Source organism: Asterias amurensis, chromosome 9 (assembly GCF_032118995.1).
Source record: "Asterias amurensis chromosome 9, ASM3211899v1".
NCBI lineage: Eukaryota > Metazoa > Echinodermata > Asteroidea > Forcipulatida > Asteriidae > Asterias > Asterias amurensis.
The window spans coordinates 5,685,716-5,704,137 of record NC_092656.1 but is presented as its reverse complement, the minus strand read 5'-3'; the positions used below and the strand labels follow the sequence as shown (position 1 = coordinate 5,704,137).

Sequence of the window (18,422 nt, the reverse complement as noted above, 5' to 3'; positions counted from 1 at the left end):
AAATATTTTAAGGCAAAGTTGATAACTTTTTCCAGCTTTATTGCATCTAAACCAGGAGGTTCCATTCAACAAACAAACATTTTTTTAAGGCAACACTGATAACTTGTTCTAGCTTGACTGCATTTCAACCGACAATCTGGTATAAAGGTTCTGTTAAAAATCTCTTGGAACGTAAGTTCAGTCAACAACATGTTGAAGTCTGGTGTTTTAATTGAAGGAGTCCAACAAATGGATGTTGGGAGTTCAGTTAGTTGAAAAGAAAACCAAATAGTGTCAACATACATATAACATAATTATAAGTGTGGTAAGTATGAACATAATACAGTCTAACAGCACTCACTCTGAACATCCAAAGAAACAAGTAGGCCTCTTGTACAGAGTCAAGTTACATGTAACTGGTCTAGTAAGTACTAAGGCGGCAAAGCTATTCCTACCAAAGTCACCCTCAGCACTGGAGTCTCATACCTTCTAAGAAATTGACACTTTCACTAGAAACCATAATATTTTGGAAACATTTTAAAGATGCACCAAGGCCAAAAAAAAAGGCATATTGCTTTGACCTTCATTAATCAGCCCTTAAAATCTATTAGCGGAGGGTTAAGTTCACTAACTGCGCACTAAGGATATGAGTGTTCAGAATCCAAAATTACCAGGCCTTCAACTTGGCACAGGCATTCGAGTTCGCACATGCATCCTGGCTTCCCATCCTCCAAATCTTGTTTTTCGTTGGACTCACGTCACGTCCCAACCCCCTGTTGAAGCTGATGCCCTTCATTGATAAACAACTAATATTCTAAGATGCTTGCAGTCCAATCAATGCAAACAAGTTGGGAGAATTCATCCCCCGAAGACTGCGCTACATGTTTCTGAAGCTGATGACAGCTGGATGTGGTGTGGTAGAAAGCAACTTCTTGTTATCTTCTTTGTATCAAGAGTGTGAACGGAGCATGTTAGTGCCCTTAATACTTAGGGCTTTTCTACAAAGATGTAGTAGGTAGGAAGTGACAAACCTCCTGTCAGTTCACATTAAAGGCAACGTTTGCACAGCAGGTGTAGTAAACAAGACCTTAAGACAAGATTTTTGTCAAACCTGCCCCCCCTTGCTATTAAAAGGGGTCCCTGGAAGCTATTTTTACATTAGCCAGGATACAGGCAACACCTAAAATACAAAGGTCAAACGACTGCATCTTAATATAAAACGGATAGTTGACATCGAGGCTGTCGTAATCTGCAAAAGTTAACCCACTTTACAGTGAGAGAGTCAACCGTACACAGTGTTGAGTGACCGTACACAGTGTTGACAGAAGTTTGTTACACTAACTATTTTGTTGGTAAAATCAACAGTTTTGTAAATTGGCACTTGTCAAAAGTTATTACAACCATTCTAAATCTCAATAGAAAACCACTTTGAGACACAATCAGCCCTGATACTTCACGACGGCAACGACGGCAATTGCCGTCGTTGCCCCTACCGATTGCCGCAATGCCCTTCAAAAACCCAATTTTTCACGGCAATGATTGCCGTGCCCTTTTCTCATCATTGCCGCCGTGCCCTTCCTCTGAAAAACAAATTATATTCAACGTTGTCAAAGTTCGAAAATAAGCTAAAAAGTCCCGATGTCTGTGTAAATTTCACGCAGCGAAATAGGCCCCAATTTCACGCACGTAAGGCACAGCAGCAGATTTCAGGCCGGTTAGTTGTTGTTCTTTGCGTGCGACAAAAAAATACTCGCAACATCGAACGCTAGAGGGCGTTTCCGAACAAAGAGATAGCGTGAGATTAAACGCCCTCTAGTGGTAAAATTACGCACACCAACGCTAAGCGCCTTGAGACAAAGACTCGACGTGCTGTGCATGCTGGGATAGTGGTTTCCCCCATGCTTGGTACATGTGATGTACCATCATGTATAGCATAGTCGTAGCGCACCGCATGCATTTATTCTGTCAACATCGTGTCAAAATGGAGCAGTTACGTGGGAATTTTAGAGTCTCTACGAAAAACTACACAACGTGCATGACCAGTAGTAGGATTACGTATGAACCAAAATTATTTATTGTGTATTGTAAGTAGTTGTTCTTTATTTGGTTGAGTTAGATGAATGCTTTCTTTTTTCATTGGGTAACAGTTAGAAAATGGAAAAATTTGAAGAACTATTTTTTACAGGCAACTCTTACTCAGAGTTTTTTTTTTCAAACTGCCGTCGTGCCCATCGCAACTTTTTATGATTGCCGTGATGCCCTTCCAAATTTTTGAAAATTGCCTTGGTGCCCCAAATTTTTACAAAAAGTCAAGGCAAAACTGCCGTGCCCCTTAAAAGCCGAAGTATCAGGGCTGCACAATTATAACTGAAAAAGTTGACAAGCTGAGAAAGTCTGGTGGTGCTCCGTCTGTTTGTTATAACCTTTTTCTAAAAAGACTTAGGAACTGTACAACTCTCAAATTATGTGCCGTCTGAAACTCTCACTAATGCACAAAACATTTACGTTTTTTCGTACAAGAAGAAGTGTAGAGTGAAGTTTTGAAAAGCTTTGATTTGTTGTTAAGAGCATAAATGTTATTTTTTGGTTTAAGTGTCAAGAGGCCGGTTGCTATGGGAGTCATTCGGGCACGGGTGCCGTATAAGCTTTCGGGGTGGGGGGGGGGTAGATATTCATGACTACATAAAAGGTCGTCATTTTCGACGCAACCTCACCAATGTGATTTATGTCCTTTAAGAACGGGTCTACAAAGATCAAGTTCGCTATCCGTCTAACACATTTAAATTCTTGGTTTTGTGCCAAAACTGTTTTCTATAACGCTGGCCAAGTCTGCACGCACAGTGGCACTGATGGACGCAACTAATGTACGCAAGCTGAGAGCAGTGAGGTACAAGCCTGTGAGCAAGTCAACTGCAACAGTGCATCAAGTTGTGGGGAGTATCAGTAGTTCTAATTAGTGATTGATACTTGGGAAGGAAGTTATTAGTGATCAAATCAAAATCTAGGGATGATCAACTATGAATAACCCCTTTATTGCTGACAGCTTGACGCTGTGTTACGTACAATTTCAATCAATTTTTCTTTTATATAACATGTAACATATCCTAATGGGTATGTACAGTGTGGGTGTACAGTGTGGGTGTGTAATTTTGTACACACCAAAAAAAATATAAAATATTTACATTTTTGTAGTGTAGCTTTTGTATAGTCATTTTGTGTACGGTGTAGACTAGAAATAAATTTGTCAGCAGTGCAGACCACTGACCACAATCAGCAGGGGTTGGTCTTTGAGCATAGTGGAAGGACCTTGTACAGAGTTTCAAAGAGAAAAAGCAACATAGTCCCAAATTTTTTAGGAACTTCAGACATAATAAGTATCAGGCCTAAAAATGTACAGGTGACACAAAAGATGTATGAATTCTGTGGAACAAGAGGAGGGGGCAAATCAGAATGTTTCATTCTGTCTGCATGATTCAAAGATGATTACTTTATTGTAATAAATTGGGTACGGTGAAAGGTGTGGGAAAGCCATGAAGTAGTGAAACTGTTCGGCAGGTGGAATCTCAGCTCAGCGCAACTTAAAAATGCCAGCAGGTGCTGTAAACTGGAGGCAGGAAGCTCAACAGACGAGCACCTTTACCCGGTAATGACACCACTAATTCTTGGCCTGTTGCCACTAACGCACCGTCATCGTCATCATGTGAAGGGGGGAGGTTGAATAAACGCCTGCTGCTCTTTACTGCTAAGATGGGGTATAAAACAAGAGTCATTCTTTACAATACACAGTCAGTCTCTGATGAATAATTAAGTATCCCTGTATGTCTTCACTGTGTGTATGGTTACAAAAAAATTGTAGTTATTCCAATGACAACGCAACTTTTTTACTAGACCAATTATTGCTGACTATTGACTAATTATATATTATACAACATTTTGTTATACGTACAAAAAGGTAGTTTCTACATCATTGCATGTTATGTAAAACCAATAAGTTAAATTCCACACTATAAACAAATCACAGAGTCCTGAATCAGGAAAAATAAAAATAATCTGTAAATGGCATACACAATTCATAAAGAAACATTTCTAAGATTGAAATGTTTTAAAATGGTGGAATCCCTCTCTCTTAAACCACATTCATGCGAAGGGAATCGCTTCTCAACATGTAAATACATTTATCAACAGTTGCAGTGCTTCTTACCAAGTGCATGTAAGTTTTTATGCCTAAGTTTTTTTTAGTAATTACCAAAGGTGTCCCTCTCTTTCAGAAAAATCTGCAACAGATTATAATAAAACCAGACCCAAGCTCAATCTTTGAAAAGCATGTTTGATGCACAATGTACTTTACTGTGTAAGAACCCTACTTTACGAACATTACCATGACCAAACAAATGGTTATGAGGGGATGTGTTTCAATATTCCTGGAATTTGACCTGGGAAGAAGGACTTTTTATTATGTAGGCCTTAGTAACAAGAACCTTCATTTCATACTGTTTTAGATGAATATTTGAAGAAAAAAAAAAGCTGAGGACAACTCAATTTCCACTCTTTGTAATGAAAAAAGGTTTATTAACTGAACCACATGACCGCAACTATACATCAAAATCAAACGTGCTCTAAACCACAATACTAAGCAAAATTTCATTGGAAAGTTCTTCAGATTTTGAAGTCCAAATATGAAAATAGTAAGATGTAGGCCTAATTGACTTTTTTTATCAGCATATCTTGTCTTCCTATTTGGAAACCTAACGATTCAACTCCTTGCAATGTAGTGTCCCAGACCAATGCAGCAAAGGTTTGAGCTGAATTTTTTGGGGCAAACCCCAAGAAAATTATTTAAAATCTATTTTAAGTATCTTTACATACTGAACAATCCAACAACAACAAAATGTCATAACTTTTCATTACAGTTTGGCGAAGAAAATACAAATTCCAAAGGCCCCTACTGCTTGAAAAATAATTTAAGGTTACCGTGGATATGACGTAATTTTTGTAATTTCATTCAATTATTTCCTCTTCCCGAACTAACATCACTTTTAATATGTATATGCTTCTAAATTGAGCTACCAAGCAACACAATACCGTAACACAGTAACAACATCCTCTTTCATTAAATATGGGGAATCAGAAACTGTGCTGCTTTTAATCTCTTAAAGCCATTGGACCCTTTCGGTTCAGAAAAAAAAAATAATAGTTCACAGATTTACAAGTAACTTACAGGGTTTACAGAAGGCAATGGTGAAAGACTTCTCTTGAAATATTATTCCATGAAATGCTTTACTTTTTAAGAAAACACCAAAACAATATAAATTCTCGTTAACGAGAATTACGGATTTATTTTAAACACATGTCATGACATGGAGAAACGCGCGGAAACAAGTGTGGGTTTTTCCGTTGTTTTCTCCCGACTCCGATGACCGATTGAGCCTAAATTTTCACAGGTTTGTTATTTGATATAGAAGTTGTGGTACACGAAGTGTGGGCCTTGGACAACACTGTTTACTGAAAGGGTCCAATGGCTTTAATGTAATTTACACTACATTTCAGTTTGGTTCTTTCAAATCTTTTTTTTTACAAATAAAATGAAGTTCTGGTTTAAAGGCAGTGGACACTATTCGTAATCACTCAAAATAAAAAATAAAACTTTCTTGATTACGAGTAGTGGGGAGAGGTTGATGGTATAAAACATTATGAAAAATACCTCCCTCTGAAGTGATGTAGTTTTTGAGAAAGAGTTATTTTCCACGAATTTGATTTCGAGACCTCGGATTTAGAATTTGAGGTCTCAAAATCAAGCATCTGAAACACACAACTTCGTGTGACCATGATGCGACAATGGTGTTTTTTACTTTCCTAGCAACTTCGACAACCGGTTGAGCTCAAATTTTCACATTTGTTATTTTATGCATACGGTAGAAGAACACCAACTGTGAAGTCTTTGACAATTACCACGGACACTTTCGGTAAACAGTATTGTCCAATGGCCCACACTTCGTGTATCACAACTTATTTATAAAATAACAAACCTGTGAAAATTTAGGCTCAATCGGCCATCGGAGTCGGGAGAAAATAACGGGAAAACCTACTTGTGTTGCCGCACGTTTCGCCGTGTCATGACATGTGTTTAAAATAAATCCGTAATTCTCGATATAGAGAATTGATAATTGTTTTAATGTTTTCTCAAAAAGTAAAGCATTTCATGGAATAATATTTCAAGAGAAGTCTTTCACCATTACCTTTTGTAAACCCTGTGAGTTATTTGTAAATCTGTGGCCTTTTTTTTCTTTTTCTGTTCCGAAAGTGTATAATGGCTTTAACGCCTACCATTTTAATTTTATTCAAGTCTGGGTTGAGTTGTTCCCTCTTTTTTTCTCCCTGTTCAATCAGTTTTAAATACAACACACCATCAATTCATCAAGCAGTCACAAGTCATGAAGCGCCCATGAAAAACTTCTGTCCTTTTCAGACTACCTAACAGAAAGAAAAGGAAAATCCAAGCAGACAAAAATTGCAGCGCGTATTGAGCAGTACTAGCTAGTTTTAGCTCTAAAGCCAAGTTCATACTTCCTGCGAATGCATAACAAATTTAATGTCAAATGATTAGCAGGAGCTGAACACAGTTTTTACTCAACTTTTGCGAATTATTCATTGCGGATATGTTATGTCAAAATTCATATCGCCTTTGCATTTGCAGGAAGTATGAACCGGGTTGAGTCTGCATGTGATTGGTCGTGTTCTCAACACAACAGTTTTACATGAATTGTAAAATTTGCAAGTGATCTGGAGTTTCTTCGATAAGCTTTGAAAGTTGTCTTGACAACAAAATTAGGATGGAGGAATTGGTGAAGGGACGGCATCATGGCCTAAAAAATATATAAATAAAAATATGAATTGAGATGAATTGAAATGAATTGAGATGAATAGGATCTGTTTATTACAACTTCTAAATTGTTTGTGAGCTATATTTAAGACTATGGTGATAAATGGTTAGTGGAAAAAGCTGCCGAAGGACAAGAAGGATGCTGAACACAACCATCATTTTTGCATTCATTATTTATGACCAAAGTAAGTACGACGACTACACCACTAGTGTTATTAATTTACTCAACAATCAATTTTAAGATTTATGGTTTGTATCACTATAGGCCTACTTAAAATTTAAATTGCAACTGTGAGTGTTGACATTGTTGAATGAATCGGAAAAGTTTCCGTATGGCGCCACCACTTTTTCATTCGAAATAAAATAATATAGTATCTAATTTACCTGACTGATATATCCCTTTTTGTAAAAATGAGTGAAAAAGTGGTGGCGCCATACGGAAAGTTATCCAATGAATCATTAAACTAATATTAATAAAGTAAAAAAGCACTCTTCCTGATTCAAATTATTTGGGTAATACCCCCATCCTTGCTTGTTATTGAGCCATTGTCAACTGCGACAACCCACCCACGACCTTTCATTTGGAAATATGGAGGAAGTACATGCTTCCTTTACCCGACATTGCATTTTGAAAAACAGTAAAGAGCACAACACAGGGTACAACATGCACAATAATGCAACGCAGTACAGACACTGTCAGTGTCTGCCCCACATGCATTCGCACATACACACACACATGACAGTAGGCAATCCTACATGAAAATAGAATGAACTACACTGTAGTTTTTGCACACATTGAAAACAATACAAATGGGCAGAAATTAACATAAATACTGCACATGGTAATAACATAGATCATACAAAATACAATGTCAAGAATCCAAATGCTGCCTGTTCCCCCAGTTTACCGTCTGCAATGCATGAACTTTTACCGTTCGTTACGATCATCGCGAATTGTGTGTTCTTGATTTATGAGTACAAGCACTGAACACGTATCCAAAAATCTGTTTAGGCCAACACTTCGAAGACAGTTTAGCCCCCAAAATATACCCAAGTCCCATACCACCGACCATAAACACCGACCAGCGTGTACCGCACAATCTGTTGCTATTTTTACTTACCCAGTAATATAAACGTTGAAACTCCGTGAACCTATTTTTAGATGAACGAGAAAACACCGCCTGCACACAAACGCCAGACTCCAAAATATTGCAATCTTGTTTTGGAATGCCCATATCATGGCGCCTCATCACATTACCGATGACGCAACATATCAATTCGCCACAAATTAAAAACAAACCTCGAAATAAATCTTTATGAAAGAAATTGTCCCTTTTAAGGTATAAAAGCTTCTCTAAGTTTATGATTTGTTTCTCTGAACGATACGATTTTGTTTGTAGGTGATTGTTCAAAGAAATAATCTTTCAACATAACAAGGGATTAGTTTGTTTATGTCGTTCACCCGCGGACTAATTTTCACTCAATTATGCTAATGAACAGATCACGATGTTATTTTGAGAAAGGGGTAGATTCCCATTTGTGATTGCATTACAAATCAGTAGCATGATGCATGAGAAATACTTTTCATCAAACTTTACTTTCAACTTACCTTTCCTTACCTGATATTTCTGATTCACAGCAATACTCGATATCCTTAAAGTTCTTGCTCAGTTAAGTTAGCCGTCGTCAGTAAAAAAAAATGAGGGAGAAAATCCAGGAACACTGCAATTTAGGGGGTGGGCCTCCACGGCATCTGGGCAGTTAGCAACCGATTGACGTCATAGCTACGGAGATGACGTAGCTCGCACCATATTTGGGAGGACCCGCCTTGCAGAAACTGTTATGTAAAAGATCGCGGTGCAGCATGTCCAACACACGGACATGGCTGAGAGCGACCGTAAGGTCTAAATACTTAGAAATTAATTTATTTTTTTGAGAAGAAAACCAAATGTTTTGACTAATCCGTTAATCCTTTCCAACGAAGCCAATTATAAATCCAGGTAAAGTAAAGTATTTTTAGCTTGTCTTTGTCAAATTTGTTTGCTATTTCTAAGAATAGCGGCTAAAAAAATATGTGGGTGGTGAACAAAGATACCTATTAATATTATGAGCAGGACTTGAACCAACGACCTATTGATTAAAGTGCTCTATCAACTGAACTATTTATTGTGTTGGCTGTTGGTCCCTATTTCCTCAATGTTCAGGGGGGCGGGGCTAGTCTGCCATTCAATCTGTAACTATCACTGTCGTGTAATTACGGTCTACCTCCATGCCCAGTTTAAGATGCAAAGAAGAGGCAGCCGAGGGATCAACGTAAGGAGCCGGTCCGCGACTTTGTAACCCCCAAAACTATCAAGGATTAACCACGCGGGAATTATTTTAAATAATCCGGGGTTGAACCCAAAAAAAATAGACCCTGAGCGGGACTTGAACCTGCCGAATAAATAATGTTGCGATCGAGCCCCATTATTATTATATTAAAATGCAAATAATAACTATGTTCTTTTGCAATGGACTTACAAAAAAGCAGTATTTTTGCATTTTTTATAATCGGATTTTTCGTAAACACAGGAAGAAGTGACCGTGTGCAATACAAGGGTTACGGGAAATGATCCACGAATGTGTGCCCGCACGGCAGCCCGACCCAGCGGACCTGTGGATAACAATAAAATAATTGATGTACCAACAGAGGTCGCTCTTGATACAAGGATGCTTTGCATCGCCCCGACGATATCGGCTCTGGCGGCCGGCTTCAACAGAATAACAAAAGCTGCCGACCGCCCTCTGTGGTTCAAAAAATGTACAAACTGGTTTCTTAAAGGCAGTGGACACTATTGGTAATTACTCAAAATAGTTATAAGCATGAAACCTTACTTGGTAACGAGTAATGGGGAGAGGTTGATAATGTAAAACATTGTGAGAAGCGGCTCTTTCTGAAATAACGTAGTTTTTGAGAAAGATGTATTTTTCCACGATTTTGGTTTCGAGACCTCAGATTTAGAATTTGAGGTCTCGAAATCAAGCATCTAAAAGCACACAACAATTCGTGTGACAAGGGTGTTTTTCTTTCATTATTATCTTGCAACTTCGACAACCGATTGAGCTCAAATTTTCACAAGTGTGTTATTTTATGTATATGTTTAGATACACTAAGTGAGAAGACTGGTCTTTGACAATTACCAATAGTGCCCAGTGTCTTTAACAGCTGAAACCATGGGTTGGGCTTCGAACTCATCATCCGCCAGTTTAGAAGCCCTGATCGAAGAAAATACACACCTTTTCAAAATAATTTACGGAGCTACAAGAGCCCAAGCCTTTGTTCCGAAAGGGTATAAAATGGACCCACCTCCTTTATTGCTAACTGAAGGGTTACCCCCCAGCCCCCACCCCCCACCCCCACCCCCACCCCGAAGATCTGTTTTGTAGTGCATTTGTTGTAAGTGTGTTCAGTAATTTCCTCAACAGGGGAATGTAGGGCAAAGTAAAGCTGCTGACCCAATCTCTCTCAGGGAAACATCGGTTTAGCGTCTATGATTTTGAATTATAGTGCAAATCACTTAACCATTTTTGACTTGTAATCCAGTGTGAAATCAGCAGTTACCTTTTGGCCGGATTCGAACCCACGACCGTGTGATTGCAGTCACAACATCCCTTGACCACGGAAACGGTTATAACGTAAAACGGGGCAAATTTATAACGCCAGTTAGGACCTGACAGACATGCTGCTGGGGAGGAGGAAGGAAAATCAACACCACCGTCACAAACATCAACAACATTGAAAACCAATGGAGAGTGAAATTGTCACTCTCCAGTGTCCGAGTGGTGTCAGTTTCCTTTTTTGAGAGTGAAAGTCAGTGTAGGTCTATTTTGTATCACTGTCTTTTTGAGAGAAATTGGAACGAACTTCACTCTTAATCGAGTTAAAAAGTACCGTCTTTCACTCTGAAAACAGTTGTCCACCATGGCTACTACATTAAGAGAGTAATACGTTTTTCGATGTAACCTTCTCATTATACAAAACCATGGTAAATACAAAACAATGATGTTGCAGTATAGAAAATTTATTTACATTATTTACAACTTCTCATACAAAAATCAAGCGAATTTTCTTTTACAATGTTGGTATTTAAATACAAAAACAACATCGTTACAGTGTAGTCAATTATTTACAATATTATTTACAACTTCTCACACAACACGTTACCGAACTCTTTTTACAATAATATACATCATTACACCCGGATTATTAAATATTGATGAAGAGTATGATGGACACAAAAGAATTTCATGGACCTAAACAAGAGATAAAACGTTGATGAGTCTATAGACTGCGCAATATCTATGAAGATCATGTGACTCATTACAGTAATGTTCCTACAAGTTTTTGCTTCAAAGGTTTTAGACTTTAGACTAAAAGACCTCACATAGACCTTATCGCAAATACCAATGCGCAAGCGCAGACTGTTGAATGAGGTGCATTGTGGGATATATATGAATCAAATTTGTAATCAGCTAGACCACAATGCACCTAATTCCAAGCTTTACGCGCGCGCCCCAGTATTTGCGAAAAGGTCTATGTGGTGATAGGCGCGGCCATAAAGATTTTGCCCTCTATATGCCAAAATGTGGCTGTCAAATCAGATATTATTATAAATCAGCAAATACACAATATATATATATACTAATGGCATTTCATGAAGCAAGTTAACATAGTCCTATAAAAATGCTTGTTTTTATGGCTCACGTCAAGCAACATACTCAGGTAGGGCTTTTGAAGGCCTACCATCCTTTTATAAAAAGCCGACAGAGGCTTACTAAAGTTTCTTTTCAACAATTTTCACCCATTATCATATTTCACATTCCTATATACCTTCAAATGCCTCGGTAAACTATAAAACCGCGGTTTGGACGACCTCGTTAAGTTCAAGGAAATTTTGAATTCTGACAAAACTATAAAAATAATGCTCTATTGAAAGTGGCTACAATGTATAGGAATTACCAATTATTGTCACTCAGCCTTGACTTCAGTCAAGCGAATTGAACGCACAATCACAAGATCTATTGAAAGTACTCTGCATACCTGTGACAATGTGAAAACCTGTAAAGTTTGTTTGTCAAAATTATTGGTACACGATTTTTGAACTTGTCAAATTTCGGAGAAAAGTTTTTTTAAATGCCATTATTTAACAAGGAACAAGAGCATTTTTTACAACGTTAAACGTGAGATTTTATCCAAATGACCAAATTTAGACAAGAGTCTAAGTATATCGAGCTTTCACAATAGACACGGCATAGAAGATTTGATATTTTCCCCCATTGTTCCATGCTAACTTCCAAAGCATATTAAATTGATGATCAAGGTGGCAAACCTCCCTCGAAATAGTTTTGCCTGAAACGCTGTTTTTCAGTGCCCGATTCCATAGAGCTGCTTGAGCAGAAATATTGCGTTTAATATAGACCTTATCGCAAATACCAATGCGCAAGCGCAAATACCAATGCGCAAGCGCAGACTGTTGAATGAGGTGCATTGTGGGATAGATATGCATCAAACTTTGCTACCAGCTAGACCACAATGCACCTAATTCCAAGCTTTACGCGCGCGCCCCGGTATTTGCGATAAGGTCTATTGTCTGCTGAGCAGAAATGGGCAGGATACCAATTGTAATATGTACACTGTGGCAGGGTAGTTTGGCTGACAACCTTATTCTTGTAAGCATAATTTTGTGTGCAGCTCTATGAAATTGGTCCCTTCTCAACACCGCCATTGTTGTTTACTGAAATCAGAATAGGTCACATGTAGGCCCACAATTAAAGAAGCAAACTGATGTCACTCATAATAGGTTAACTGTCAATTATGCTTAGAAAATTGTGTCCCGGGTAATTATGCAGCTAAAGTTTTTGTCGTTATATGCTGAAGGCCACGTCACACGGGGCAATTTACATGCAACTATAGTCCAAGTCAATCTCAAAGAAGAAACTCCATTCCCATTTAAGTTTTCTAATTTCTTGGGGATCCACAGAAGAATGCCTCTTGCGCTGCCGAAGTTCTCCTTGTTGCACTCACAAGTGCAGTCGGTTGACCCCAAGTTGCCCAAATAAAAAACATGGCCCTTATGACAAGGCCTTTTAGACTTTCACGCCAAACCCTTCACTGAGTCCAACCAGCTTAACTGATGGCAAACTCTGCTGCCTTCTGTCTTTAAAAACGTAAGCAATCTCAGCGTAATTAGTGCGCCCAACGGATACACTACCGGCTCTTGACTTGTGTTCGGCCGGGCTCTTCGGCGACACGGGCGTTGGAGATCTATCACCGGCACACGGCAAGTCAAGTTCGGCATAAGACAAAGATTTCTTTTGTGGATTTGATTTTGGTAGTGACAACCTCGGACTTTTTGGTGGTGACATGGTGCTCGCGAATTCACAGTTTACGTACGAGGGAGTAGAGCTGCCAGAGCCATCTTTCGGGGACGAAGACGTTAAGGCGGGGAGATTGACGTAGTCGTGATCGAGTGCCGACAGTACTGGCTCGCCGAAGTATCGTAGGGCAAGGTCCGGCATTGATGCAGTGTAGTCCCTATCCACGGAGTAACCACGACTCCGGGGCGACGAGGAGGGGAGTAAAGGTCTCCCCGATTCGCTCATCAGTCTCAGCGGGGAAGGTTTCTTGTACGTTGGGAGAGGGTCGTGAGAGGCAGCGAGCTTCGCTTTCTGACTCATAGTCATAGGGGGCGGTGTCATCACACCCACGCCATTGCAACCACCGGAAGGGTCATCTCGGTGAACGGTCGCACCTTTCACTGACTCAGAGATGCCGGTGGCGGGTTGTCCACTGATGGGTTTCTTGAAGGTGCGCACCGGGGAGGATTTCTCAAGGTGAATGTCACAACGGTCGAGTTTCTCTACGTCGGTTGTTTTAGGGGCAATCTTTTGCCACCCGACGAAATGTCGGCCATTGCTAGATTTATGACTGACGTCGAAACGTCCGCGTCGGCGAGCGTTTGCAGCGAGCCACAAGACAAAAATCAAGAAGAGCATCAGAAACATACCACAGAAGAAGGCACCGATAGTTAGTCCAATTGCAGTGGGGCCGAGGGGTGGATCTTTTGTGGAATAGTCAGGTTGCTCCGGTTGATAAAGCACCGGTGGGTGGTTCAGTGATGATGGAGACACGACCAGAATTGACATAGATGCTGAGCTTCTTGCAGCGAGCTCCTCAACTCTCTCACAAGAAACAGTTGATTTATTATACTCAGTGGTGATGTTGAGAAGAGTAAGGCTCCTTCCATCATCTATTATCATTGTTTTGGTTTCTCTCTCCTCCACCAATGCACCATTGATGTACCATCGGTAATAAACCTCATCATCGTGCAAGAGAATGTCTCTGTTGGCGCATGTAAATGTTGCCGATTCTCCCATAGCAACAAGTCCTCCGTGTTCGTGTTCAATGTACAGCTGTGAAGCTCTCCGATAGGGTGTTATACTGCAGCTTTTCGGCTCTGATAGTGCTGGGCTGCTCGCTTGACATGTAAACTCAACCCCACTGTCGCTGTCAAGTATACGATGCTGAAGATAAACCCACAACCCGCCGTGTGCTGTGACACCCTCCATACGTACCCCTGCCCTGTACCACTCCAAAGTTGCCGGTGGGTTACCACCGTAAGAGATGCAGGTGAGATTCACCAACATCCCCGGGGCGAGGAGAGCATCACTGGTCGTCTGAACAGAACATGCGGGGAACTCCCGGGCAGGTGGGACGAGAACATCTAGCTTCTCTGTCTTCACTGTAAACCACGTACCGTTCGGCTGGTAATAGCCACAAACGTAAACCCCCTCATCCTCTGGTCTTACATCAGTGATTTTAAGATTGTACTTTCCTCTAATCCCAGAACCAACCGCGGACAGACGGCTATAAACCGATCGAGCGGTGTTGTTAAGCTCATTGATCGTGGTAAAGTCACTGGTGAGGTATTCATGGATCCCATTTGAATACCAAAACACTGCTGACGATCTCGGGGCAGTCGGGCCGATGCTGCAAGTCAGTGTTACATCCTGGTGTACGAGGACAGTGGCAGCTTGACTGGTGACAATGACAGCGACGACGACGACAACCGAAACTGGCAATAATTTCATCATGATGTTGTCTAGCCTGTCAAACTTCCAAGAGAGCAGTCAAATCTGTCACACGCTAAGGGAGCAGAGCACAACTGAGTTGTGATAAACACTAGAAAGCTATAACAATCAATAGTGATTCCAATGACTCACCAATCTATTTCCGCCACTGGTTCGCAAGACTACGTGAAAAGATGCGTGTTCAGTCAAGACATCAATACGTTTTTGTTCTTTACGTCCCAGCGTGAAGACAGGTCTTTTTATTCCACAGGTTTATGCCTCACAGTTGGTAACATAACCCCATCCGTAAAAGTACACGCAACACCAACACACAGTTTCCATTTAACCCTGTGGAAATTCTCAGGGCACTTTCAGTTCTCAGCCTCCACACAGCGTGCAATCCGAATATCCAATTCTCAACTTACACCAAAACAAATTTTCTCACTACAGTGTATCCGGCTGGGCTTTAAAGTTGGTGTTTTCATGAGTGATGAACTGAGGGGGGAATCGTTTTTTGACAAAACAACAAGAGTGAAAAATACTGCTCTTATTGTGACTCAGTCACGGCTGATTCATTACAGCATTGGGGAACCAATAAACACAATAAATAGACAACATACAAAGCCTCTGGTATGTGGGCGGTTGTGTGAATGGACCGTGTAAAGCTTGTGTTGACAATCGCTAACTTGGTTTGTGTACAAGACGAGACATCATTATACAAGCTTCAATAAGTTTAGCAACAGGAGTCCATCTGTCCATTAAATATTTTATTAAAAACTGTGCGAACTTAATTTGGTTTCAAGCATGGTTTCATGAGGCTTTCTGCAGGGGAAGGGCGACTAAAGCTGACGACATAATTGACACCGATTCGAGGAACCAAGTAAACATACCAAGGGTGGACAATATTGTATTCGAGGCCATTTGAAAGAAAAACTACGATTGTATTACTGCTTCACAAAATTTAATTTTAAGCGGATTTTTGTTGACATCCTTTTTTTTCAAATGCTGACAAAAGAAAACGAAGTAAGAGAGAGAGAGAAACAAATAAAATTCGCTTTTGCATATAAATGTGAGACTTGTAAAACCTTCCACCACGAATAAAGAAAATGGCGATTGACCTATGATTGACCGATTTGAATGCAGCCCTGCCTTTTTGTTTTGAGACAGATTTATAACGCCGACTTCTGTTTTTTTTTTTGTAATCCACTCTTATATACATGCATATATGATTTGGGACAAATTATGATGACGGTTTAAAAAGAAAAAAAAACCTTGGATTTCAAATGTTGCTGACTTTGATTACTGCAGTCGCGCGCCGAAAAACTATCTTCCTTAAACATTTTTTTGTTAGTATTCACATGATAGGATTACTTCAGCCGCCCAAGGACAGCGAACATATTTATTAGTACAGATAATAACTACATGTGCAGTAATAAAACATGACAGTAAAGTTGGTTTGAACGATCAACCTACATGGTTTGATATTGGACATTTGAACATTCAGTGTACTAACCTATGCGAACGTCATAATTATCAAAACAAGAAAGCACAAACCATATGAAGGTGAAATACAAACCTACATGAATGTCCAATGTCCATATCAAACCAGCTTTATACTACAACAAAATGTACATATGTACATGACTGTATAACAAGAATCGCGTGGTGCAAAACAAATTATATTTGGTTATTGCCGGATTATTTTCCCGATTCATCGCTGAAGCGCGGCAGGAATGTGACCCGTATCACCCCGTGCAGGTTGAAGGAACACGTTGCCTTGGATCGGACGAGTTGGTCTATAAAAACCGTTTGTAAAAAATGCATATGGTTGGAAAGATGTTGTAAAAGTAGAATACAATGATCCACACAAGTATCACTCAAAATTGTACGGTTTAACTTTTACGTCGCGAACTAACACGGTCAGCCATTTATGGGAGTCAAAAAGTTGACTCCCATAAATGGAAGACCGTGTTAGTTCGCACAGTAAAAAGGAAACCTTGCAATTTCGAGGCACACTTGTGTGGATCATTATATTCTACTTTTAAAACATCTTTCCAACCATATGCATTTTATAACAAACGGTTACAAACGCTTTTCTAAGACCAACTCGACCGATCCAAGGCAACGTGTTCCTTTAAAGCATGCTTCCTCGACTGTTGAATGTTGACAAGCCGCTATGTAAAACGTGGAATACCCACTGCTAGGGCATTGCATGTTGTTACATAAAATGTAAACAAGTACATGTAGGCTTGTAGGCTATTGTAATCTAGGATACAAAAACATAAATAATGTAAACAAATTACATGTAGGCTATAATCTAGGATATAAAATCTTCAGGATGATCAGGTTTTGCTATGATTAATGATAAGACAAATAAAAATACTCAATTTGAAGCTTTTACATGGTGGTCCTTGCTACTCTATGGTGGGAGTAGGCATGTTATATAAGTAGGTGAGGTTTGCGGTAACACCATGGGCGGATTGCAATAAAACGGTCTTAGTCAGCCGTCTAAGACCAGTCAGTTATAGCCGGCTATCTGCCTTAGACGGTCTTAGCTTAGTCAGTCATTAAGCCTGTTGCAATAAGCCGGTCTTAGATAAGTCGGTGAAAAGTAATGAAATACGAACAAATGTCCCATAATACTTAGCACTTTGCAGGCACTGGTGGTACGGCATTGTTCTTATTGCTTTGGTTTAAATCATCGAATATCAAATCTGTGAGTTGTATCATTTTTACTTTGGGGAACATACATTTACGATACAATCACCTTGATCATCATCATAATGCCTCCCATGGGTGTAATCTATTTCTAAAATAAAATATAATCCTAGAGCTCTTTGTATCAAATCATCTACAACCAACAAATGCAGCACCATCTTTAAAAACCAAAACAAAGACCGATTATAGCCAGCTCAAAGCAGGCTTAAGATTTAAGACTGGCTATAATTATAGACCGCGCTATTGCAATCGGTCTATAATTAAAGACTGTCTAAGCGCGTCTCAAGTTAGCCGGCTATAGCGCATAGACTGGTTTAAGACCGCTTGGTGCAATCCGCCCATGTAAATATCTATTTTTGGTATGTGTTGATTCTGAACAGAACAGGTGGTTGATAAGTGAAAGTTTTAATCAGTATATACTCTGATCGTCTTCAGGAGAAAGGTGTACACACTTTTTGTAAATTAATGCCGATCAAGTGTCTGGTGTGTAAGTTTATTTTAAACCCATGTCTATCTGCCGCGTGCGCCTTGACTAAAGGCTAGGCCAAACTGTCACCTCTCTTACTAAGTGTATGTATTTATATGATGTAAATACAGTGACATATTTATGCCGTTTTCTCATCAATTTGGAAAGCAACAATTCTAAAGCTTTCACTGGCGAGTTTTGTTTTCTTCGTATCCTTTATAAAACTGTTTTCTACAAATCGGCATAATGGCTGGTATCAACCGAACGATT

General features: G+C 39.6%; 2 protein-coding genes across 3 annotated transcripts in view; both read right to left on the bottom strand.

Annotated features, from left to right (window-relative positions):
• Window positions 1-8,067, bottom strand: part of LOC139942011 (myocyte-specific enhancer factor 2C-like) — a 92,060-nt gene extending 83,993 nt beyond the window's left edge. For both annotated transcript variants that reach the window (XM_071938672.1, XM_071938675.1), the window contains exon 1: window positions 7,981-8,067. The gene's annotated coding sequence lies outside the window, so the exon portion shown is untranslated. The remainder of the gene's footprint in view (window positions 1-7,980) is intronic.
• Window positions 8,068-10,938: 2,871 nt separating this feature from the next.
• LOC139942010 (uncharacterized) lies at window positions 10,939-15,463 on the bottom strand. The gene has a single exon (XM_071938670.1). It carries the CDS (start codon window positions 14,990-14,992, stop codon window positions 12,986-12,988), a length of 2,007 nt encoding a protein of 668 aa, XP_071794771.1. The 5' UTR covers window positions 14,993-15,463; the 3' UTR covers window positions 10,939-12,985.
• Between the last annotated feature and the right edge of the window lie 2,959 nt (window positions 15,464-18,422).

Bases quoted from the DNA above. Each gene is read 5' to 3' on its own strand.
- LOC139942010 (XM_071938670.1), bottom strand. From the start codon at position 14,992: ATGATGAAATTATTGCCAGTTTCGGTTGTCGTCGTCGTCGCTGTCATT.